Source organism: Rhinatrema bivittatum, chromosome 11, assembly GCF_901001135.1.
Source record: "Rhinatrema bivittatum chromosome 11, aRhiBiv1.1, whole genome shotgun sequence".
In the NCBI taxonomy this organism is placed as follows: domain Eukaryota; kingdom Metazoa; phylum Chordata; class Amphibia; order Gymnophiona; family Rhinatrematidae; genus Rhinatrema; species Rhinatrema bivittatum.
The window spans coordinates 72538570-72564250 of record NC_042625.1 but is presented as its reverse complement, the minus strand read 5'-3'; the positions used below and the strand labels follow the sequence as shown (position 1 = coordinate 72564250).

At 46.2% G+C, this 25681-nt stretch overlaps 1 protein-coding gene across 3 annotated transcripts in view; it reads left to right on the top strand.

Moving 5' to 3' along the window:
- LTBP4 (latent transforming growth factor beta binding protein 4) overlaps positions 1-25681 on the top strand; it is a 222926-nt gene that overhangs the window by 9281 nt on the left and 187964 nt on the right. Inside the window, exons 1-2 of one of the 3 annotated variants that reach the window (XM_029571878.1) lie at positions 21930-22207; positions 24964-25034. The exons of 1 other annotated variant lie outside the window; for it this stretch is intronic. In XM_029571878.1, coding sequence (XP_029427738.1) covers positions 21945-22207; positions 24964-25034 — 334 coding nt within the window. In that variant the 5' untranslated portion in view covers positions 21930-21944. Of the gene's footprint in view, positions 1-21929; positions 22208-24963; positions 25035-25681 lie in introns of those variants that run through there. One more of the 3 variants, XM_029571879.1, reaches the window with a different exon arrangement.

The window sequence follows — 25681 nt, the reverse complement described above, 5'->3', positions numbered from 1 at the left end:
CTAGGTGTCTCATACCAATTTATATGCAGACGATATTCAGGTTTTTTTCCCTACATGGCAAGACTGGAATTCTACCCTAAAATTCATTACTCTCTGTCTTTCTTCAATAAAAACCTGGTTATTTCAAACAAACTGAGTCTGAATTTATCCAAAACTGAAATCATGATTTTAGGTAATCCACCTTTGATAATAATCCAAGTCATATTTCTCTTGACAACATAACCATAAGTATCTGTAACAACCTAGGAGTCTACTGTGATCCTAAACTAAACATGCACTCCCACATCCAGTCTGTAGTCAAATCTTCATTTTATAACCTACTGAATCAAAATGCATTTCATACAGTTCTTCAGTCATTACTATTAACAGGTCTAGATTATTGTAACTCTCTCTCTATTGTGATTTATCTCAATCCGCATTCGCCTGTTACAACTAGCACAAAATGTAGCTGCACTTCTGCTCTCTGGTACCAAATCACATGATCACATTTCTCCAGTACTTTACAGTCTACATTGGCTATCATTATACATAATCTCATTTATGATAAAAAAAAAAACCTGCTGGCTTTCTTCTATTTTGCATTTATACACCCCTTTATATAACCTCAGATCTCAAAATCAGTTACTTCTACAGGTGCCAACCCCAAGATCCACTAGGCTAGCTGTCACTTGGGAACGTTCTATTTTCTGTTGTAGGACCTATTATGTGGAACACCATCCCCCTTCCCTTAAGGCTCCTCTCCGATCCTAAAGAATTTTAAAAAGTATTGAAATTTTATCTTTTCAAACAAGCTTTCAGAGATCTGTGTGAATCCCAGCCTTAGTCTGATACTAGCTATTTTTTTGTTGTTGCATCTTCTGTATGATGTATCTTATCTTATTTTATTTTTTGTTATTTATGAATGTACTCTTGTTATGGGACAGGAGGCAGTGCCTTATTGTGGACTGGTAATTGGCTAAAGGACAGGAAACCAAGAATAGGAATAATGGTCAGCTTTGCTAATGGATAGAAATAAATAATGGAGCTGTACTGGGACTGATGTTTAACTCATTAATTGATGATCTAGTAAATGGAGCAATAAAGTGAGGTGATCAGAGCTGTCAGTTACCAAAGTAGTTAAATCAGAGAGACTGAGGAATGCAGAGGGGTCTTGGGCATCTGCACGGCAGACGTAATTTAATGTGGGCAAGCGCAAAGTGATGCAGGTAAGGGACCTAGAGGTACCCAGTGCTGGGTTCTGCATGAGGAATCGCCACCCAGGAAAAGGACCTCGGAGTCCTTGCAGACAATACCTTGACATCCTCAGCTCCGTGTGACGCAGTGGTCAAAACAGGCAAATAAAATTAGGAAATTGTTTAGAAAGGAATGGAGAATAAAACTGGGAATATATATAATGTCTCTATCAATCCATGGTGCAACCGCACAATGAGTATTGTGCGATATAAACAATGATTGATTGCATTTCTGAAGGCCCTGTCTAAATAAAGATAATGCAAACCTAAAGTGCAGAGAAGGGCAACAAAAATGCTAAAAGGGGCTGGAACGACTCCCTTATGATGAGCTAAACAGGTTAGGGATGGAACAGATTAACGGGGAACACTTATCTACCAAGATTAGGGGATGCTCCATGAAACAGCAGATTTAAAGCAAACTTAAAGATTTCTTTTTCAATCCATGCACAATTAAGTTATGAATTTGTTGCCAGAGAATGTGGTCAAGGTAAATATAGCTGAGTTTAAAAAAAAAATGTTTGGAGGACAGGTCCATAAATTATTAGCTAGATATACTTGGCTGTCACCGCTTCTGGGAGTGAGCAATAAGGAAAAGACTGTCCCATCGGAATTTGCCGAGTACTGTTAAGTGACCTGTACTGGCCACTGTCAAGGATACCAACCTCAAGTCACTGAGCCACCGGGCTGATTTCCTAGGTCTCAGTTACAGCCAGCTATGAACCAAAAACTCACTGCAAATAACCACCAGTTTCTGTGAATTCTGACGGAGTTTTAGAGCAAGCAGCAGACGAAAATCCTTGTTCAAGAAGCCAGCCCGCGTCTTCTCTGCACAAGCCTTCCTCAGTCCTTCTCCTGCTGTTGAGATGGTCCCGTTTCTTCTCATTCACCAAGCTTGGTCCTGTTTCTCATTAGTATTTCCACTATGAGGACAGTAGGCCTCTTGCAAGGAGTGCAGCTTGTCAGCTTTGAAAATAAACCCTGGCCCAGGTGTGTGCAGTATGGAGCAAGAAATCTTACTGGGGGGGAGGGGGAGAGACTGTTCTTCCCTTTCCTCTTCGACAGAAGCCCATCAGGGTGGGGAGAACTCAGACGGCAGACGCCCAGGAGCTGAAGTCCTGCCTAGGGCGCATAGGTGCTGTCTGCTGTTGGGAAGGAGCCTGGGTGGCAGGAAGGTGTGGGCAACCATGAGACCTTGTCTGGGTGGGACACACAGGGGGGGGGGTCTCCCTCCTATTTTGGGTCAGATTCCACTTTCTCCTTCCTATAGCTGGCCCAGGTTGACCCCAGCAAGAGGTTTATTTTTGTCACACATCTGGAATAGCCTTTCCAGCCTTTCATTTATTTTCTGTGCTGGACTTGCTTGCTTCTTGCTGGAAATAAGACTGCATGCAAGACGTTTCTAGTACTAAAAACTGGCAAACAAAATGATGGTTACCTTCTAATAAAAAAAAAACCGGAAATCTTTGTCTTTCTCTAGTAATTTTGTGAGGCGTTTTCTGGGACTGTAGGAAGTCGATAATTAATAAGCAGATCCGCAGGCCAGTGCCTGTTTTGATTGACTCAAAGTCTGAGAGCCAATCATCATGTCAGGTAGAATTAGGGCAAAGCCACATGCAGGCCTTCAACGTGCCACGGAAGAGAGTTCAATATTTTATGGAAATGTAGAAAGCCCTGCAATCTTCAAACTGTGCGCAGCTGGGGAGGTAGGAGGTGTATGTGGGGGGCACTGTTGGAGAGGGGATGGGGGACGTGGCACCTGCTCCTTCTCTGTACTTTCCCCTCCGTCCCTCACCAAATAAAAGAAACTTTATAGTTCCCCCAAGCCTGGGAATGTGCCTGCAAACTAACTGTTAAGTGGCAGGAAACTAGAGAGACGGCTTGAGCCACGCGAGATGGGCCAAGTAAGTGATGGCAGGTCTGGTCTATCTTGGTGACAGGGAGCTCGTTAGTGACCCTGCTCCTAGAAGCTGAGGGGCACCCCCTCTGATGCCCTCTCTCTACAATGGGTACGGCTACCACCGTCTCACTAACTGCTTGTAATAAAATTTTAAAAAATGCAAAAAATTAGAGAAGAAAATCAATGCAACAATCCTTTGCAGCTGCCTGACTTCATGGTAACTGGCTCTGCATCAGATAAAGCCATTTTTTAATTGATTCTGAATCCAAAGTTTGGCTGGATGTATGGAAGGAGCACACAGTCTGCAGCCTCCCTGCAAGGGGCAGGAGCTGAGGTTCTCCAGCTAATTAAAACTGCTTTTTTTTTTTTTTATTATGGTTTCTCTCCCCAAAGCTTTCCAGCTTTCATTACCCCTTTCACTAGGCAACAAAAAGGGGCCACTCCATGGGGGCAGAGGATCCACGCCGCCGCCTGCTTTAATTACTTTCCCACTGGCTCTCACCGGCAAGAGCACAAACACCATTCGTCCATTGCACCAACCCCCAACCGCCGGGGGAAAACTGAGTTTAAACTCCCCTTAGCTGTGGGGGACTGTGGGAGCCAGTGGCGCTGAGCTGATGGAAAGTTAAGACACAAACGTATTCCGTTAGTGCAATAACGCGGGTGAGAAGGGAGTGTGCCTGCCTTCTACAATTTAAACAAAAAACCAGTGACAGATCAGGGGACACTCGAGAAGTCCAGGGGTATGGGAGGAGTTTGTGTTGCCCAGAACTCTTTGCTTGCTTGAAGTCCTACTGGGGAAAAAAAATGTATTTTGGGGACATGCAGGGCTCCTATCAAGGCATGCTGAGGTGAAGGGTAGGCAACGGCAGTCCTCCAGTGCCACAAACCGGTGGCATGGTCGGGAGAGCCCCAAGGAGCATGCAACAAAGTGGATTATCTTGAAACTCCAACTTGTGCTGCCCGAACTGGAGTTTCCTCCATAACGTAACAAAAAATAATTGAAATCACTTTGCTTTGTATTTAAAGGCCCCTCCTAATGTGAGATCCTAAACTTTAGCTTAGATACTTTGTACCTAAATCAGCCTAGGTAGGTAACTGCAGCCTGCCCTCCTGCACTGTGCTGCCCTCAAGGAAACCAGATGAGGCAGTGGAAGTTATTTATTTATTTAAATGATTGGATGTGATGTCTGCTTTTTTTGAAATATTATATTGGTGTTTGGTAATTTTTTAAAACTTTTTTTGTATGTGTTTTTGACATTTTTTTTATTGGTATGGTTGATGGTTTATATTTTATGATTGTATTTGTTTTCACTGCATCCAGAGCCTGGCTTCATATGATTTCCAGTTCAATTTTTGCCTGCACGTTTCTGTTTATACTTTATGGTCTCTCTCATCTGTATTTGACGAGGGTCCGTCTGTACTCTGCTGGCAGGTTATTACTGTGTAGGGATTTACAACAGCCTGGCTTGTTCTGTTCTTCCTAATAGGAGGGGTATTGGTGATGAGGGCCTGGTGAAATATTTGCAGTGTGACTTTTTCATAGGTAGGGTTCTTGTGTTGAGTGCTGGCAGTTATGGTATGGAAGGTTTACTATATTGTGGGCCAAGTGCACACCCAGTGCACTTTACGATAGGCCTAATACCCAGATGGGATCAAAGTGTCTTTTATGCAGTGCATATAAATATAATATACATGTTTGAAGTAATATTTTTACTTCAGAAGATTGTACTTTGAAAGTCCCCTTTCCATATAAAATCTCCCTTTTTAGGTTGGGAAAGCAGTGATTAAGAAATTGAAAAATAATAATACATAATTTTTAAATGGGATGGTAAGGTGGACAGAAGGCAGTAAGGTTCACCTAGGTCATCTGCAATCCTTGCGCCAGCCCTAAGAGTGGGCCACACAGACTCCCACCGTTCACCAGCCTCCCACAGGTCCAGGGAGCAGACGCTGGGGAAAGGTTCCCGCTCTACCTGCCACTCCTCTGGGAATCCTTACCCCTTCCTACCCTTCCCCAGCATAACAAATCAGTAAAAAACTCAAAGGGGGACCCCTGGCCCTTTTGGTAGGTGAACCCAGTTAATCAACATAAAAGCCATCAACTAGAACAAAGCCTTAGGGAGGCCAAGGTGAAAAAAAAAAATAAGAGTTTGAAGAGCCTTTCCTGAAGCGGAGCATATCCCCCTCTGTTCTCAGCTCCTCAGAAGCAGGTTCCATAAACCAGGGGCTGTTGTGCTGAAGATTCGACTCCCGGACTCGATCAATGGAATCTCCAGTAAATGCTGCGAGGAGGATCGGAGGCAACGGGTCTGCAGCCAGGCATGGAGGGGCCACGACCATGCAGGGCCTTAAAAACCCGCAGCAGCATTTTTAGACTTTACTCGCCAACTGATGGGGAGCTGGCGCTGGAAAAATATGGTCCCGGCGAGCCGCCGAGATCTGTATGAGCTGAAGTACCCGAAAGTGAGAACTGGGCAGGCCTAAGAACAAGATATTGCAGTAGTCCAATGATGTCATGATAAGAGTGTATAATAGTACGAAAGTCAACAGGACTAAGAAGAGGATTTAAGGGTTCATTCAGCCAAAGCTTGCAGCAAGATGAAGCTGCACAGACGGTGAAGAGTTCATGAGAACTCCCAAACTGCGTGCTCTTAGTTGGATTGGGATAATGTGTTCTTCAAAAGAGAGAAATGGGAAGGGAAGTCCTTGGGCAACTTCCGTGCCAGAAGCACAACTTCTATTTCTCTAACGTTAAGGGCTAACCTATTATTCTGCAGCCACTCCTTAATCATTTGTCAGAGGTACAGACCATTTTCTCAATTCTCAGAGAAAGAAGAAATGGTGAAAAAAAAACCCCTGTATACCATCCACATATAGCTCTTAAAGGCCTATGGGTGAGTTTGGAGGAACTGTAGCTGAGAATTCAGATGCTCTGTGCTAAGCAGGGATCCAGCAGGAGGTATGCAAGAGATACAGAGGCTGGAAATGTAGCAGGGGAGATGCCTGCGAAACGGAGCGCTCATCAGGGAGATGTTCTCTGAAAACCGCTCCTTGAATTTGGGCCTCCCTTTGCCCCCGTTTTCCGTCTGCATTATAACATGCTTGGTTTTCAGAGCCTCGCTGATCCTTCATTACTGGTACAATAGGCTCTGCCGTGAAGATTCATGAGATGTCATCTACTCTTTTCCCCCCTCTCCTCCGCCCCGCCTTAGAAATAAATGTTGCTGTACTATTGAAAACCATAAAACATTTAGCTGTCTAGAACTTCTATCTTGTGAGGTGCTGGGAGAAATGGAGCCATTGTTTTCTCTTCTTCTCCCCTCCCCCCCCCCCCCCAGCCTTAAAGCAACAGCTGTTCCTCATTCTACAGGCTGCACAAGTCCAGCTGTTACAGCTGGGGGAAGAGAGTGGGGGTCAGGTAGAATTTTGCACCCTGAGAGCGGGACACCTGCAGCCCTAGCACCTCTCTACATTACCCCTATGCACCTCCCCCCACCTGCTCTCAGTTTGACTGTACTTGTAAAGCAATGCAGATTGTACTATAGAGAAGGTTATTGTCTGGCCCCCTGACTGTGTATTGGGAGGGGGTTAGAGGCGAAGGCTGAGCTGAGGGCATAGAGGGTTTGACGAGATGGTTGAGGAGGCCTTGGTTGAGGGGGGGAGGAGTGGAGGTAATGGCTGGTATGGGAGGGGGGGGGGGGTTACATCGTTTTTCACCTTGTGCTGCTTACCTTACATCTTCTGTACCCATGGGTGACCTTTAAATCTTATTAAACGTCTTGGGTCGTAGCCAGAGCCTTCCCTCTGTGCTGTGAGGACAAAAGCTTTTCCCCTTGGTTGGTAGGTAAACATTTTTTAGAGAGGGATCACCCTGTCCTCTTTACCTCTCTGGCAGTCTGAAGCATGAAATTATCATACAGTAACCTTAAACATCCTAGATTGCAAAATTTGGAATATGCAGTGGAATACTATCATATGACAGAAAAATGGTTACAGCTTAAAAGGGAGGTTATTAGAACCTACTGGAGTAAAGCAGGCTCACATTTCCATTACTTGCCTGTATCCTTCCCTATCCTTCCTCCTGTTTAGCTCATGACTTCTCATTGGCTGTTCAAGGCAAGTTACACTCTGGTACTGGATGTATTTGCAGTCGCTAGATGGTTTACAATCTACGTTTTGTCTATGAGACAATGGAAAGGGAAGTGACTTGCCCAAGGTGACAAGGAGCAGCAGTTGGATTTGAACTCTGCTCTCACCTGGGTTACAGCCTGCCAGTGGCATGGCCTGGGTGGGCAGCTGCCCACCCAACTTAGACCCAGGCCCACCCAACTGGCACCGGAACTGCAAGGCTGTCGCGGGATCCCATCCCCGCGACAGCGAACAAGAGAACCCACGTCTCGCACGCCATCACTGCACACATGGGGAAGCGCTGCTGCGGCCGTATGGTCAACCGATCTTCCTGTTTGGGGGGGGGGAGTGGAAGCGCCGCGCACAGCTTCCGCTTCCTCCCCCCAAAGCAGGAAGATCAGCTGGTCTCTCCTGCTACCACCGGCTTCCTGCTATCTTCGGGCCATACGGCCCACTGAACTTCCTGTTTGGGGGGGGGGGAGCGGAAGCACAGTGCACAACTTCCGCTTCCTCCCACTCCCCCCCCCCCAAGCAGGAAGATTGACGGGCCGTACGGCCCGACCCTGAAGATAGTAGGAGGCCGGTGGCAGCAGGAGAGGCCAACTGATCTTCCTGCTTTGGGGGGAGGAAGCGGAAGCTGTGCACGTGCTTGAATGTGTATGTGTGGATGAGAATGGGAGCCTGGGTTTGTGTGTGGGTGAGAATGGAAGCTTGAATGTGTGTATGTGTGGGTGAGAATGGGAGCCTGGGTTTGTGTGTGGGTGAGAATGGGAGCTTGAATATGTGTTTGTGGGTGAGAATGGGAGCTTGAATGTGTATATATATGGGTGAGAATGGGAGCCTGGGTTTGTGTGTGGGAAAGAATGGGAGTCTGGATTTGTGTGGGTGGGTGAGAATGGGAGTCTGGGTTTGTGTGGGTGGGTGAGAATGGATGCTTGAATATGTGGGTAAGAATGGGTGCTTGAATGTGTGTATGTATGAGTGAGAATGTGAGCTTGAATATGTGTGGGTGAGACTGGGAGCATGGGTGTGTGGGTGAGATTGGGAGCATGGGTTTGTGGGTGAGAATGGGAGTCTGGGTTTATGTGTGGGTGAGAATGGGTGTCTGGATGTGCATCTGTGTGTGCATAAGAATATAAGCCTGGGGAGGGGTGAGAAAGTGAGAGCTTGTATGTGTCTGCAGAGAATGTGAGCTTGTGTGTCTGTGGGGGAGAGCATATGAAAGTGAGAGCGTGAGTGTGTGATGGGGAATCTGTGAGAGAAAGCGTGTATGTGTGTGTGTGTGTATGTGGAAGGGAAGAAGACAGTAATAGAAGAAAGACACTGAAAAGGAATTAGGAAATGAGCGACAAGGGAAAAAATGGGAAAAAGAGACCAGGACCAACTGATTAGAAAAATACAAAGATCAGACAAAGGTAAAAAAAAAATTATTTTGAGATGTTAGCAATTTAAATATAAGCAACACAACCGCTCTCTCAAAATTTATGGACAGGTAGTAGCCATGTATAAAATCGTAATAATAAGAAGGCTAAAGTACCACAAATCACCGTGAATTATGTTTGTATCATTAAGTAGACCTCATACTTAGGCGTAGATGTGAATGCTATTCTGCATAACGTTTTACACCAGTAGTATAATCATGGGTCAGAAAAGAATTTTATATGCTTAGTGAGTCCAAAGTGAAAAGAATTCAAAGTTGATGTAGCATGACATTTCTCATTGTATTCATTGTTACAGAATTTCTTAACTCATCATAGTATTGACAACATTCAATTTCTTAAGATAATGTAGCTACTTAGCTTTTTTTGCATGTGAAGAAACGCCTGAGAGTTAAAGATGTTACAAGGCTCGAGGTGTACTAGCCCGACACGGACTGTGTTTCGGCATCTGCCTTCATCAAGGAGCCGAATGTATGTGAGATGATTTTCGTGGCATTTTCACCAACATGGAAGTAATGCGTGTAAAACGTTATGCTGAATAGCATTTACATCCACGCCTAAGGATGAGGTCTACTTAATGATACAAAAAAACGTAATTCACTGTGATTTGTTTTGTTGATAATCTGTTATACTTTAGCCTTATTATTACGAGCAATTTAAATATATCATCTTTGGGAATGTGTATTTCTTATATTTTTGTATTTTGCTCTTTCTTAAGTATTCCACTGTTCAGAAATTTTAGTTTCTCAGGCTTTCTATTTTGGTTTTATCTGCATGTTTCTGTTTCTAATTTATAGTCTCTTATTTCTATATTAGGTAAGGGTCGGTCTCAGTTTTGCCTGTGTGTGACAGAAATGCAGTATTTCTGCTAGTGTGTAGTTTCTCTGTAGTAGACCAGCTTGTTCTGTTATTCCAGTAGGTGATGTATTAATGTTCTAAGGCCTGGTGTAGTATTTGCATTGCTGCTTTTTCATAAGGTTGCTGTTATTTGAATCCTGAGAGTCAGTGCTGTGACTGTATGGCAAGGTTCTAGATGCCTCTTTCTTTGCAAGAGTTTGTGTTACTTCACAAAATAGCAGTGGAAGGTTATTTTTTGCTGAGGTGACACCAGAATTTGAATTTTTTTTTCATGTTAGTTGTAATGTGAATTGCCCTAGCTCTGTGCTGCACCTGTTCTGATGATTAATTATATTTTATTGTATTTATGAAGATTTCTGGTTTTCTGCAAAGATGGTTCATGAACGAATAGATTAATTTTTGTTTTATTACATGATTGGATTTGATTGTTTTCTATACTTGTGCATTTATAAACTGCAATAAATATAAAATAAATTCTGATTAATAAGGAATTTTTAATGCTGGTAAGGGCTAGAAATAATTGAAGTAAATTATTTTAAAGTTTCATACTTGATGCATAATGGCTGTTGCAAATTACTTAGAAAGCCATTCTAGGGTGCAGTATATGGCATTATTTATCAGTAAAAAAAACAACTAGTAGACCTGCATGCCTACAGCCCACCCATGTTAACCTTGTGCCCACCCAAAAAATCAATTCTGGCTACGCCACTGCAGCCTGCTGCTCTAACCACTAGACTGCTCTGTGCCGCTCCCTAAGCATGTCCTTTTCTCAGGTGAACGTTGGGCATTTGATGAAAGCTAGGTCCAGAAGATCTTAGAATGGAACCCAACATCTCAACATTCAAGAAAAGACTCAAAACGTGGCTGTTCACGCAGGCCTTTCCTAACTCCAACCCCATCTAACTCCCTTCATGCAAGAAGCTCCGCTAGTATTAGCGTTAATAGCCACCTCTCACAATGTTATTTATACATATATATAACTTTCTAATCTTCATTTCCCTTCTCATTCCAAGTTATTGTTTTCCTTGTTATATGTAACTGCTTTTCTGCACTATTGTTTAAATGGTAAAGTTTATTATAATTGCACCCCTGTTTCTTGTGAACCAGCATGATGGGACCACCGTCTTGAATGTTGGTATATAAAAAACTTAAATAAATAAATAAATAAATAAAGATGACCAAGCTCCAAACTAACGTTGGCGAAAGCAAAGAAAAAAAAAAAAAAAAAGTGGTGCAGAGGAAACACTTTCTCCCCTTCAGCCATATCCCAGCGCTGGGGCCTTTTGGAAGGTCGACTGGACCTAGTGTCCGGTCGGCCAAGATAATATGGGCCCAGGCACGCTCGGGGGAGCAGGCCCGGGTCTGCGGCAGTTGGTCGAGGGGGGGGGGGGGGGTCAGTTTTAGGGCAGGAAGGACAGCAAGGGGGAGGGGGGGTTGGGGGCGATGCGAGGAGGAGGAGGAGTGGCTAGGCTCCGGGCTAGACGGCTCGGGATTGGGCGGTCCCAGGGAGCTGCTGTGGTGCTGGCTGGCCATGATAGGCCAGTTAGCATGAGGTCAGCAGCAGGTAGGAGGGGCTGATGCGCAGCGCGACACCGGCTGGTCGCTTTCCTCCCACCCGCCCTTCTTCTTTTGTGGTTGTTGTAATGGGGGATCGTTTGTCGCGGGGGGGGGGGGGGGAATTGTTGTTGCAGATGGCCCGAGCCGCTACAGCTTATATATTTGTTATCTGTTAAGATTGAGTCCTGCTACAATTTTGTAATGGTTGACAACTGGGGCAGTTGTCGGGTACAGGCTCCTTGCTGGGAGGCGCGGGGGTCCACTGGCCTGGCTCCTTGCTGGTTAGTGGCGGGGGTCCACTGGCCTGGCTCCTTGCTGGGAGGTGGCGGGGGTTCTGAACTCTGTGTAGGGGCTGGAGGGACGAGCCGTGTGGCTGGTGCTGACCGTCTTGCTGGGGGAGTGGCGGATGGTTAGGGGATTTTGTTGCTTGAAAATTGTGAATGTTTGCGGGATTCGGGCCTCCCTGGTGTTTTATTAAAGCTGCGGCCCTGTTAAACCCAAACTGTTGTCTGTTTTGTCATTGAAATGTAAAAGGGGGGATGTGAGCGAGTGATGTCCTGGCTGCCCATATTACAGGAGGAGCACCTCGATGAAAACCTCGATTTTTACATCTGATGCTCCCAGTGCAAGGCAGAGAGCGGGATAACCCTGCGACGGCCCTTACGGCTCCTGTAATCGGGAGGGAGCTCTCTCCCGTCACAGTGGCACCTTACCAGCTGCAACAGGAGGCTCAGTGTGGCTGAGATGCACACCCCCCTGCCCCCCCCCCCCCACACCATCAGTCATCAGAGCACCTTAACCTCCCGCATCCCATTCCTACATCCGTGTTCCCGCTTCTTCTTTTTTCTGTCTCCTGGTGGCGCTGGTTTTCTGGGCTTTCGGCCTTTCCCCCCCCCCAGTCGCTGCTCAGGACGCTCGCCAAGCGCTGACTGCTGTGCTGGTGTCTCTCCCGCTTGTGCAGCGCCCTCGCCATGAGCGAGCCCGAAGCTGCGAGCGAGAAGAACTGGCGGGTGGAGAAGTGACAGAGGCAAGGCTACCCGCACTACCTAAGTCTTTTCACTGTTGTACGCTTTGCCACTTCATTCTTTGCTGCTGGTACATCTGGAAACCCTGCTCCCTGCATCTGGTGGATGCTTTCTGCCACCCCCTTCCCCTCGGCCCTGTGATTGATGGATGCCTTTCCGGTACCGGGCTTTGAATTCCAGCGATGTCTGTCTGGTTAGGCCCCCCCACTTCTGGGCAGATGTTTCTGCTTAAAGGAAAGCTGGTCATTCACCCTGAAGGTTGTTCATCACCAAGGGACAGGTTTAGTTTTTTTTTTTGCCCCCCCCCCAGGGTTGGAGATTAGCAATAAAATTAACACTGACCAACTCCAAACAGAAATAAAGTAATAAATCAAAATCTTTGAGAAAATATACAGCTCACTGCTACCAATCCTATCAGCAAACCACTTAATTTATCCTGCTGGTAGTCCGTGTCTACAAGTTGTTTGCGCCATGCCTTCCGTGCAGCGAAGCTGTTTAAAATGATATCACGCTCGTATCTAGGCTGCCAGATTCTTTATCATACAGAGTCTGAATTCTATGCGTGAAGCGACAGAATCTCAAATATAAACTTTGAGCGCCTCCAGTTCTGTAACTCGCTTCACATCCATAGAAATTTCCCCTACAATGGACTGTGGATGTTTCCTCTTACAGTTCACTATACAAAACCAGTTTGTTTGTTTTTTTTAAATTCTGGTGTCATTTCAGTAACAGCAGCACAAACCCCTTCCACCACAAGATACTTTGCAATGTAACATAAAACCCCTGCAACACAGACACTCCGAACCTAGGCCCGGAATCAGGCCTTAGACAACTTGCCTAGGGCGCCAAAGAGGAGTGAAATTGTGTGTCAAGGAGGAGCCAGCTCTAGCAATCCACTTCAAAGGGGCACTTGGGATTTTGGAGGGGGGCGTGGGGAAGAGGCATCCTCCACTTTCCAATCTCTATGATCTCTCACCCCCCTCACCACTCTTCAGCCCTGCCTGTGGGGAGCCAAACTCTTAAATCCGGCCCTCTCAGACCCTGGGTAGTAACCCTGCCATACTATAACAGCACTAACTCCCAGAACTCAAACTGCAACAACCCAACCTCGGGGAGGACAGCACTGGAACACATCACTCAAACACAAGCTGTACTGCAATAGAGCCTTGCAGAGAGGTACACACTACAGCAGAATCCCTCATTTCAGTCACACATGCAGAACACGCAGACCAGAGACTGTTAAACGCCAAGTACGCTTAAGGCGCTTCTCCGCAGACACAAGGAAATGTAGGCCAGAGGTTCCCAAACCTGTCCTGGGGGACCCCCCAGCCAGCCGGGCTTTCAGGAAATGCACAATGAATATGCATGAGAGAAAATGTGCACACTATGGAGGCTGTGCATGCAAATTTATCTCATGCATATTCATTGTGGGTATCCTGAAAACCCGACTGGCTGTGGGGGTCCTCCCAGGACAGGTTTGGGAACCACTGATGTAGGCTTAAATGTGACTCCTGCTGCCAGCTTCGGGAAAGGGGGAGGTGTTGCATCTCACAGCATTGGATCAGGTAGGGGGTCTGGTTATCCTTGCCCGATCTGATGTATAAAATTGGGGTGGCACTAACACACATTCCCTGGCTCTCTCCCTCTCTCACACACAGACACTCGCTCTCTTACTCGCGCCTCTTCAGTGGCAGGAGAGAGCCTGCGCTCCCACTGAGCCTTTTCTTTATTAGTTGCTGGCGGGAGTGGAGGTGCTTGCGGCCTCGCTGGGCCTTTTCTTGTTAGGCATGGGCGGGGCATGAGTATAGATGCCATCTGGCTCACTGAGCCTTTTCTTTTTTTTTTTTTAGGCTCAGGTGGGCAGGCGGGAGTGGAGGTGCCTGCGGTTCCCCCTGGGACTTTTGTGGTTAGGGTGCGGGCAGTCGGGGGAGGCTCCTCGGGCTCCCGCCAGCTCTCGGTTGATGTGAGCAGACTCCCTTGGCTCTGCCTCCTCCTGAGAGACCCCCCCCCCCCCCGGCCCGGCTGCCTGACCTCCTGCTTGCCACATGGAGCAAAGCAACGGAAGGGGACAAAGGGGAGTGAAGGCAAGGCAATGAACATTTTAAAAAAGCTACAGTTTTAAAGGTAGCCCCCTTACTTTGAAATCCGTGGGGCTCAGCCAAATCAGCAGACGGCAAACGAATGGCCAAGTGCCACCGCCGCCTCGCCTTGTCTTATGAACCCCCCCCCCCCCTGCCATCAGGTAAGGGCAGGGGAGGGCTGCAACAGTGTCCGCTGGGAGGGTGGGTGGTGGCAGTAGTTCTGGTCACAGCACAGAGAGTCCGACGGCAGACAAACATCAGAGAGGCGGCCACGGCAGAAGCTGCTTTTTTTTTTTTTTTCATTGCTGGAGGCGGGAAATTATTCTTTTTTTTTTTTTTTTTTCTGTGCCTGCTGCCTTAGGCACGGGCCTAGCGCGCCTCGTGTCAAATCCAGGCCTGTTCACAACACGTTTGGGGCCCGGGCAGTGCAGTGGTGGAACGTTTTGTTGTTCAATTAAACCGATCGGTACTGAGGGACCGCTTCTTCCTCCCCTGGCTGCCCTTCTTGGTTTACACTTTGTGCTTCAGCCAAACATTAAACCCGAGCCAGCTGCGCTTTCCTGAGGTTGCCCAGCGCTCTCGGCTCTCTCTCTCTCTCTCTCTCCCTCTCGTGTATGTTTCCTTCTTCGCCTCAGTTCGTTGGTTTAGGTGGTGGGGTAGGGGAGGACTTGGCTCTTCGTTTCGGTTTTGCCTCTTATGCCAGAGCTCTCAAGGTCCTGGGGGTCTCCTGCTCCAGGGCTGAATGGAGAACCTAAATCCCCCTGAAGTGCAGCGCCCATTGTCCTCCCCGCTTTGTGCTTCTGGGCGAAGGCACCAATTATGAAGACGGCGGCCAGCACACAAACCTTGTTTAAAAGATCCTTAGCCCAAAGCCTTTTCAACTAATCCACCCCCACCCCACATACTGGAACTCCACCATGGGGGAGGGGTGCCTTGTTTTATTTGTTCCAGGTTGTGATTCTGTTTTGCTGGGAATGTGAAAGGAGGGAGAATGGGAACAGCTACTTGACATAGACTGTCAGTGTAACCTAGCATTTGAAGCACAAATGTGGGAATGCCAGAGCGGAGTCTAATCCCACTACTGCCACCAGCTTGCCATGTGTGATTCTCAGCAAGGTGTTTAATGTTCCTGTGCTTCAATTCTGATTGTAAGCTCTCTGGGGCAGACATCTTGTAACCATAATCATTTTTAGCAAATTATATTGTCTGTGCTTAGCATTAGGGCTCTAAAACTAATACTAAGGACATTAAATTCATGAGCGAACACATAGTCCTTGATGTTGCCTGTGGGTGTACAGTGCTATGCACTCTGACAACTGAGGAAAGAAAGTGCATATTAAAGCATGGGAAGTACTGTGACGTGTAGGAAGTGCATAATTGAGATGTGTGGTAGAAGAATCACAGTGCTAGTCGTTTTCCCTTATTGCCCCTTTGATTCTCTTTCACTTCCCCCCTCCCCAATTGGTTTGTTCTCGACCCCCCTCGCTTACCTGCTCCTCTCAGCCAAACAGGAGAAGGAGGATCCCCTCGCTCACCTGTGTTCCTTGCCTCCCCCCACGAACTATAGTTACACGATATTAGGTTCCACATTAGGAGCTACCACCCAGGAAAGAGATCTAGGCATCATAGTGGATAATACATTGAAATCATGGTCTGAGTGCTGCGGCAGTCAAAAAAGCAACAATGTTAGGAATTATTAGGAAGGGAATGGTGAATAAAACAGAGGATGTCATAATGCCTCTATCGCTCCATGGTGCGATCTCATCTTCAGTATCGTGTGCAGTTCTGGTCACTGTATCTCAAGAAAGATATAGTTGCACTGGAGAAAGTACAGAGAAGGGCGACCAAAATGATAAATGGCAAGGAATGGCTCCCCTAAGTGGAAAGGCTAAAAAGGTCAGGGCTGTTCAGCTTGGAGAAGAGATAGCTGAGGGGGGATATGATAGAGGTCTACAAAATCATGAAAGGACTTGACCGGGTAAATGTGAATCTGTTGTTTACTCTTTCAAATAATAGACTAGGGGTGTCCCTACATGAAGTTAGCAAGCAGCACATTTAAAACAAATCAGAGAAAATTCTTTTTCACTCAGCACACAGTTAAGCTTTGGAATTCATTGCCAGAGGATGTGGTTAAGGTGGCTGGGCTTAAAAAAGGTAAGGAGAAGTCTATACACTGTTATTAATCAATAAGGAATAGCTCCTGCTTGTTACCAGCATTACTACCTTGGGATCTATTTAATGTTTGGGTTCTTGCCAGGTATTTGTAACTTGGATTGGCCACTGTTGGAAACAGGATCCTCGGCTTGATGGCCCCTTGGTCTGACCCAGTATGGCATATCTTATGTTCTTATGAACCCCCATTCACCCTGATTCTGTGTCCCGTCCCCCCCCCAATCCCCAGTTGGTTTGTTCTCTTCCCCCAACCCAGTGCTTGCCTCCCTTCCAGACCCTCTTCCCTAATGAGCCAAATAAGAGAAGTAGAATAGCGACCGTATTTATTTATTTATTTATTTAAAAGTTTTTATATACCGCACAATAAAGCATTTATATGGCCGTCTAGGCCGTTTACAAATACACAAACATAATTTAAAAACAGAAGTAATACAATAAAATAAAATAAAATACATACAAAGAAATTTGGCCTCAGAGTATTATGATCAAGTAGTATATCTGCAATTATTATGTTCTATAAGTTTTTAGCATTTTTTACAACTCTTTATGATTTGGTATCAGCCGGACCACGTAATTTAGAGAGCGCCATTCAGGCCCCGGCACCAGAGACACTGCAAGGCCACCGTTCTTCTCCTGTTCTGGCCGATAGGAGCCAGTGACTAAGGGGGAAGGATAGTTATGCTGTCCACTGCCACCAATATGTCTTTTCCGGGGTGGGTGGGCGGGCAGGCAGGAGAGGGTTAATGTGTCTGGCAATCTACTGCCACCAATGTTTCTCTTCCAGGATGGGCTCAAGTTCCATACAGAGGGGGAGGTGGCGGAGTTTAATTTGCTTACTGGCGAAGCAGGCATGGGGCGGCTTTCCTCTCATGGTTCTGGGATTTCTTGTGAGTTTTTTGTGCACCCAGTTGCCCTCTAGTGCCCACTGCTTGGGGGAGAGGGGCTGCTGGTACAAGCGTGGCACCCTGGTAATACCATTTTGCCCCCTGCCTGCTCTTGGGTTCCCAGTAATGCAGGGTCAGATGGGAGATATTAGGGTGAACAGTGGGAGCCAACGGGGAGCTGGGGTGGGCTTGGGGGGTGGGGCATGTGGATGGCACCGCTCGTCATGCCCTAGATACCGGCAGTGCCGCTCCGCTCCCTAATGCTGGTTTATCAGGACGTCGGGAATAGCTTCCTTTGCCTGATGAGACCCACAGCTTCTCCGGTCGCCTCCCCAGTGTCCTGCACCCAGCACATTAGTCTAGGGGGAGGCGGCTTTCCAGGGCTGCGAGCCACCAGCCAGACTTTCTAAAAATAAATAAATAAATGAATGAAATTTCCATCTGTTTATGCTTTTCAGGGAATGACTCCTTCTAGGGCACAGCTCAACCCTAGGCATTCAAACTAAAAATAAAAGCCAGAACCAGAAAGGTAATAAAATTTTTTTTTTCTTTTTTATGGAACGTAAAGTGCCTCTTTCATTTTTTAGATGATTAAAACAGCATCTCTGGCCAAATGGCTCAGCCTATACCCTTGCTTGAGCCTTACCTCCCTTTCTTCTTTTTTGTTCTGGCTTGGAGATCTTTAGGTGGTGCTTATGATTTTGCATTTCTGGAATAAAATGCACACCTCCGTCCTCCCCCCAACCACCACCCCCTCTTCAGATGCCCGTGCTGGATTCAGGCTTCGGGTCTGTCCATCTGACACCCCCCCCCCCCCCAGCATGGTGATCGGCACAGCTGCTGGGCAGATCTTCCCTGAGATTCAGAAGGACAGGACGAACTGCCCGCATCAGTACCCAATAACCAAAATCCGAGCGTGAAGCTGAATGACTTTCTTTTGGCCGTGGACTGAAACGGTGCATCCAGATCCTGTGTCTTATTCACGGAGTACACACAGTCTAATCACGCTGAGTAAGCAGAGCTGAGCAGTGACTTTTTAACTTCGGGGTTTACTGGCTCATGATCTCGTAGACCCACCACAGGCCGATGCAGTATCCGCGCGGGAAAAACGGGCGGTTTCCTAACACGCGCCCATCCTCCTCTCCCGGGCGCGCGATTCGGTAGGCTAATGAGCCGCTGCGTTAAAGGGAGGCGCTAGGGGAAATCGTGCGTCCCTGGCGCCTCCGCGGCATCGGGCGCCCAGGAGAAGTGGCTGTGCACGGGCTAGGAAAACGGACGCTGAATTTTACGAGCATCCGTTCTCCTAACCTGACCTGACGGGCAAGACTTTTTTTTTTTTTTTTAAATTTTATTTTTCACGTTGCTGCTTTCCTGGCGATCTTAAGTCGGAGGAACCACAGAAAAGTAGTAGTTCCTGCTTTTCTGTAAACTTTTAGGACTCCTCAGGTCTTAGCTCCGGGTCTGGCATTACTTTTTGAGGGTAAAAATGTGCGCATCGGGTGCACGGTTATTTTTTTACATCGGGGGAGGGGGGGCATTTACATGTGATGAGCTCTATTAGCTACGCGCTGGTTTGGACGCGCGTTTTGGACGCGCTAATCCCCTTATTGCATCAGGAGGTATGGACACATGTCCGGCCGCGGGTTAGCCTGGGCGCTCGCCTGAGCGCACGGATTGCATCGGCCTGCAAGTCTGGTCTCTCGCGGAGAGGCCTTGCCTTCACGAGTCTCATCTGGCAGGTTTGGTTAGCAAACCATGGGGAAAATCACGTTCCCTTTCTGTCCCTTCCTCCCTTGGAGTGGTTAGAAGAGAGAGTAATAGCAGAGGGAAAAGCTTGTGGCGTGTTTCTGTTTTCTTTTAATGGTTTCTCCCTCTCGTCCCTCCCCTTAGTTGGACCCTCCAGTGTCACAGGGCTGAGAATCTTCACATTCTGATTAATTAGAGGCAGAAGCTGGGGCTTTGTTGAATTTCGGAGGGAACAGCAGTAACGGGACGGGGGCTTGGGGAAGGGATATCTTGGAGAAAGCTTGGGGAGCTGGGAGAAGGGCTGTTTGTTGGGGGAGGGATTCTCTAAGCAAACTTGGGGGTCCTGTAGTACAGAGGCTGGGATTTGTGGGGCGTCTCTAAATGTTTGGGGGTCTGGATTTTTTTGGGGGGAGGGGGAGGTAATGTCAAAGTTTAGACTTCCAGCAGTGAAGCAGCTGGGATTGGGGATGGAGCTCTCTGAGAAAGCACAGAGGTTCTGCTGTCCTCTCCCGTTCCCCTTCCTTTCCGTTCCCTGCAGATGGGGAGGGGGGGGGGGGACAAGAGAGAGGAGAAGGGGCTGGATTAGGGAGGGTTTGTTTTTGCTTTGCACTGTGCTCTGTCCACCCGTACACCAGGCTCACATGCCCTCCCATCCAGTTCCTTGCATGCTGGAGTAGGAAGCAGAGAGCTGATCTCTGCTACCTGAGACTTTGAGCACTGGCCAGAAAAGACATCGGGGCACAGTCTTGGGTGCTTATGCCCATAGGTTAAAGCAGCCATGCCCAGTCCCGGCTCTGCCTCTGAATATGGACCTCATACTGTCTTCTGCACATAAAATAAGATTAAGGAGCACAAGACACAATTTGTGACCATAACAATGTGTACAAAGCAGAAAACCTGATTGCTACATACATTGTGTTGTGTATAAATTCTGAGCACAGGAATTACAGGTTCAGCCCCCATGGATTAACCTTAAACTTGAGTAACTTAACTCCAGCTCTAACCAGGAGATACATTTCCAGCATTAAGCCTACTCGTCTCTCTGCATCGGGGAGCAGCAGCTAATGCCTTCATTAACATGGGGTTTAAAGTGAGGAGCACTAATTTGGGTGCACACTCTTAAGCTGCATCGAGAGAAAAGTCTGAGCAAACAAATGTGCTCCCATACGTGGACGAATCTGTACGCACGGCCCAGCGAGCCTTGTCACGTCGAGCCCTAGTGGCCAGATCTAGGGGCCCCACCTTACCACATCCATGAAGGGGCCCCAGCTTGGGCCCCTCCGGCTGAGGATTGTCACCGCAGTTGGAAGGGACTCTAAAGCAGGGGAAACCCTCCAGGTGGCTGCAAATGAAGGCTTGTGGCACCATAAAACAAGAGAGGCCAGTTCCAAAGGAGGAGAAGGAAACTGTTGGTCGCTCGCCCCTCCCAAAAGAATATCCCTTTCAGTGTTCTCTACTTAGTCACTGTAAAGTAAAACAAGCTTACAAAGCTCAGGATATTTTATTTTTTTTGTATGATTATTGTGTGCATTAAAATACTGTGCTAACCCAAAAACCAGATCTGACACTCCTGCTGGGAAAGCTGAGCAAAACAAATCTTTAAACCGGGAGGCAGTCTGTGTCTTCATTCCTGGACAGAACCCGGATCCAGAGCTACCTAGGAGCCTATTACGTGTCTCTGTGCCCCACTGCATCCATCTGGGATGTGCGAATACAAATCAGGGGGATGAGCAGCCTGGAGCCGTTGGGTACTGCCGTGAACCGCAGCCCTAAGGGTTACAGCCTAGGAGCGAGCTACAGGCGAGTAGGAAAATATCGGAAGAATTTGACTTCGGTAATAGGTTGTTGGTATGGCCAACTTGTACTTTAAACTGGTCACATGATGTGGATGATGTCAGTTTGGCCACCATTTTGGAAACAAATATGGTCGCCAACTTTGAACCTAAGATTGCATATAACTCTGAAATGAATCATCCTATCGGCAAGAAATTGCTTAACCATGTTGTTTGAGATGTTTCTATTTTTCCAATGTAACAATTCTTTTTTTTTTTTTAGTATGTATCATTCAAATGTCAATGAATAGTATGCATTCTGCGCATATCCGGTCACTACTATCGGAAGCTGTGCTACATTTACAGTAGCAACAGTTCTTGAATGAGAGTGGTTTCTGCTTCAGCAATGACTTCACTGAAGCCTTAGTGCTACTGTAGAGGAAATGTGTTGCAAAGGAGGACAATATGGTGTGTAAGCTGATTGCCAGTTGACAGCTTCTAACATTAAGTGTTACTAAAGGATTTCAGACGTTTTCTCTTTGTTGCTTTGAACAGTCACCTTTTTAAGTACTACAATGTTTTTCTCACTGTACCCAGTAGTAAAGGACTGACACATGCAGATAGGGAACAAAACTCCATTTTGCATTTCAAATCTTTCTGGCAAGGCCTTAATCTTTTTTTTTTTTTTGCTTGTAACAAGATCAGTTATGCACATTGGATAGCACTGTACTTTGCTAATTGTCTCTTACTTGAAGAAAAATTACTGTCCATGTATAAGGAATTTGTGAAAGGACACTTCAGTTTAGCATGGATTTACTGTGTTGCCATGAATCAGGCCTTAGAAGAAATGTACAATAAACCTGCCAACAGTCACGGAGGAATTTTTGGCGTGAGCAGGCTGTTGATATGCGGTGCCTCACCGAACACGAGAGTTTATTTTTAAAGATTTGCCTTGCAGTGAGTGGAGAACATGACACCAATGACTGTATCTTACGTCAGTGGCTCACAACCTGGGTCCGCAAGACCATCCCAGGAGTTACCTTCTAAAGGGATACAAGAGGTTTTAGCTAGGGAGAAAATGAGTGAACTTCTGTTACCTGCGATTAGCCGAGCCTGCTGCCACAGGCCAGAAGTGAGAACGGGGCCTCATATGACCCTGAAAACATCACCCCCACATTGCTGCAGACCAGGAGAAGGAGAGACAGAGGAGCGCTCACAGCAACGCGAAGCCTCAAACCGCACTGTCGCACGTTTAGCAGAGATGGAAGAGGAGGGAGCAATTGTACGCTTCATGAGGATGTGGAGCCGAGGGGGGCTCTGCTGCCCACTGAGGGCTATCACAGCGGTGAGAAACATTCCCCAGGACTGCCACGTGCTCTGCCAGAGAGATGAGAGGAGGGCTGCAGCAGAAAAGTGAGTGGAAAGGCTGAAAGGAAGAAAGGAAATCCTAGCGGGATTGGTAGTACGAGGGGAAAGACAGAGGGGAGAGGGACAGGAATCCATGAGTGTGACCTGGTTAAGGGGAGTGAGAGTGGATGGCAGAGAAGGGGAGGCCCTCCAGGAATTACGCTGGCCAGAGGTAGAGAGAGAGGGCCACATGGTCCAGGAGGGGAGGAGGGAAGGCGAGGCAATAGCTAGATTTTGGATAGGTCATTAAACACAGAAGTTATTTAGGGGGGCACACAGGCAGACATGGAGCCTTCTTCCCTTTGAAAAGCAGGTTATTATTTTTTGCTTTCTCTAATCTAAATTATTTTGGGACTATCATTTTTTGTATGTGTTTGTAAGAACCATAAAAGAAAATGAAGTATAAAAGAAAGGCAGGGTAAGTCTCAAAACTTTTCCTATTTATCCCTGTCAAAAGGCTCTCTGAGAATTGCCGTTCCCCGCATGCAGACTTTTACCTGTGAGGGGGAGGGGAGGAGTGGGACTAGGGTGGGGGAGGGAAAGTAAACGCAAAGATTTAATTTTGAAATCCTGGTGCACACGCTCATGCATGCATTTTACACCTGTTTCAAAGCAGATGCAAACTATGCCGGCACAAAAGCCCTGGCGGCCTGAGTAGTAGATTGCAGGTCTGCGGTACCGGCACTGACTTCCAAACTGGAACTCTTTTGACCTTGCTTGCTTTTCCCCATTACAGCTGGATTGGAAGGTGGAATGGAATTTCGAAATAGCTTTGCAAATTGCCCTCCCTACATAATCAGTTTTAGATCAGTTTTATGCGTCATGAATGATTCTGGAGTGCATCTCATCATTTCTTTTATGGCATGCAAGAATTAGAGAAGTGTGTTGGGGGGGATATGGGAAACCTTTTGAAGCTGAAAAAGAGGTCGGTGTTCCCTGAAAGATAGGGAACCCGAAGTGGAAACCAAGACAGCTGAAAGAATTCATCAGATTTTGATGTAACTTACTAATGAAAAGCATAATCTCTATAAAGGAGCCAGACTATAGAAAACATTGTTAACGGGCTCACAATGCACCGTATCGTTTACAATACTTTGGAAAGAAGTAAGGTATGCGCAACCTTTGAATGAGTGTTTTTTGCAAGAAGACTTGTTTAATTCATAACCCAGTTAGGAAACTTGAGTATGAAAAGACATTGATCAATGGGGGTGTTCTGGTTAATGTATAAAATTGACTGGCGTTATTGGATATTGAATTGAGCTATTACAAAATAACTGAGACAATTGTTCTTTTGTTCATAATTTTATCCAATAAACAGTAAATTGTTTAAAAAAAAAAAAGGAAAGAGGTTGATCAGACCTGGAGTTGATTCAATCCATGTTGGTTTGGGACGAGAAACTCTCCATCTCATAGGTGTAACCAGAGAAAGAAATCAGAGTTTTGATAGATTGTTGATATATGTGTTCATTTTGCTATTGCTTTACCTCTCCAAACTTGGCTTCTTGGGAGAACCTAACAAATTGGAACTGTCTTGGGAATTAGAAAAACTGTTCCCAGAAGCAAGTGTTCCCTTGTGAGCTTCCTGAAATCCCATTAAAATTGTGGGTAGTATTTGATTTCGTGGTGCATGCATGGTAGGAAGTACCCTAGTGCAGCAGAGACCATAAAAATATTGGCTGATTTGGCTTGTAGGTGAGTCATAACGTTCACAGCGTTCTTGCACAGTATAACCGAAGGGCTGCGTATTCTTCGTTTATAATGTCGGCATCAAAGTTTGTGATCACAAAAAATGTCATGATCTTGCTTCTGTCAAAATAGCCATTCATGAAGAGTGAAGTCCACTACCAAAAAAAGATGACCTTGTGTTTGGCATTCCTCTACAAATAAACATAACCTACAGAACACTTTATTCACATTTCTCTGCAAGAATAAGTCATTCAGTGGGAAATTAGCTTATGTAGGTGGGCTGAACTTTGGAGAGAAGAGTTACCAGATCGTAGGTAGAGAATCCCATTGAGTTTGCACTCTACGACGGATGCACGCATAAGGAGACTGATGAAAGGATCTCTGTGTCTCTGAATCATTCTGTTAGCACTCGCATGTCTGAACATAATAAATGTGGTGGTTTCACATACAGATGTATTTGCATGGGCAGTGAATTTTTTTCAAGAACACACTAATATCTAAAGGTCTTAAGGAGTTGTGGTTGATATGTGGCAGAGGTCAGTCATGGCAATTTGTTTCAGTATCTGTGCCTGTGAAAGTTCTGAATACTAACATTGTTCAAAACTTTCAGCCATATATGCTATTACACGCCAAGCAGATACCTTGTATTGTAAAGTCAGAATTATTCTGACATATTCATAGAGGCAGAGGCATTCGCTACAGGTGCTGTTTTATGTGAAATCTACATCATGCAATAATAAAGTACAATACCATTGCTAGCAATTTTAATTTTGAAAATCTCGCACCATCTTCAATGAATATGCATATGCATTTAGTTTAACTTTAATTTCTGACTCATATTCAGCCACTTCTAAGTGGATTCCATTCAGGTGCCAGAGGGGCTCCTGTCCGAGGGGGGTCTAATTACGAAGCAGCTTGATTCACTAACCTGCAGTATTTTCCCATGAGGGAAAACCGCTGCTGTGTTCTATCCTGCCTGTGCGGGACACGGAAAGTGGAAATGGTCGCGTGCTTTTCAGACAAGCCTTACTTGTTAAAACAGCGATAGAAATGGTTCCATTTTCCTTTCTTTTCAGCCCGAACCTGTGTGGAGATGCATGCTGCTTGGGCTGGAGTCGGGCTCCCAAAACAGGGAAGTGTACGAAAGGTAAGGTAGGAGCCGAGCTCTCTGCCTTGGTAATACATCTCTGTAACCCTGTATTCTGGCTCCGTTCTCCTTTCTGCCACTTGCTTTGTGGCCTTCAGCAATCTCGTAACTCTCCTGTGGGTCAGATTGGGACTATAGGTGTCTTTGGGGAAGGCTCATTTTAAGTATTAATTTTCTACACTATTCCTTCTTGCCTTTTCATTCTTTCTAACATGCAAGCTTTTGCCTTGATTTTTGTTTTAGTGTTCGTGATTAAATGTCCATTAGCAAGTTTTTGCTTTCATTTTAAGTTGTTTGGATATTAGATTTGGGAGTTGGTGGGTGGGATTTCTGGGGAGTACTTCTATTGAGAGGTTGGTGGACTTTCTCTGCAGGTTTTATCTGACTTCTAATTTTGTTGTATGCTATGATATTTTCATGGCCTGTTGTACTCTGTTTTGATTTTTCTTTTTTTTTTTTTTTTTTTTTTTTTAGTAAAATGGATTATGACATTGAATGAATAAATGCTGCCAGGCCTCTGTCCCGGAGGTGGCTGGCCACGTGACAGCTCTTTGAGTCCTGTTTTGGATGAGAACTGTTGTGTTTATTGACCGGTTGTCAGTAGTGGTGACTTTACCAGGTGCAAATTTATGCTAAATTTACAAAGG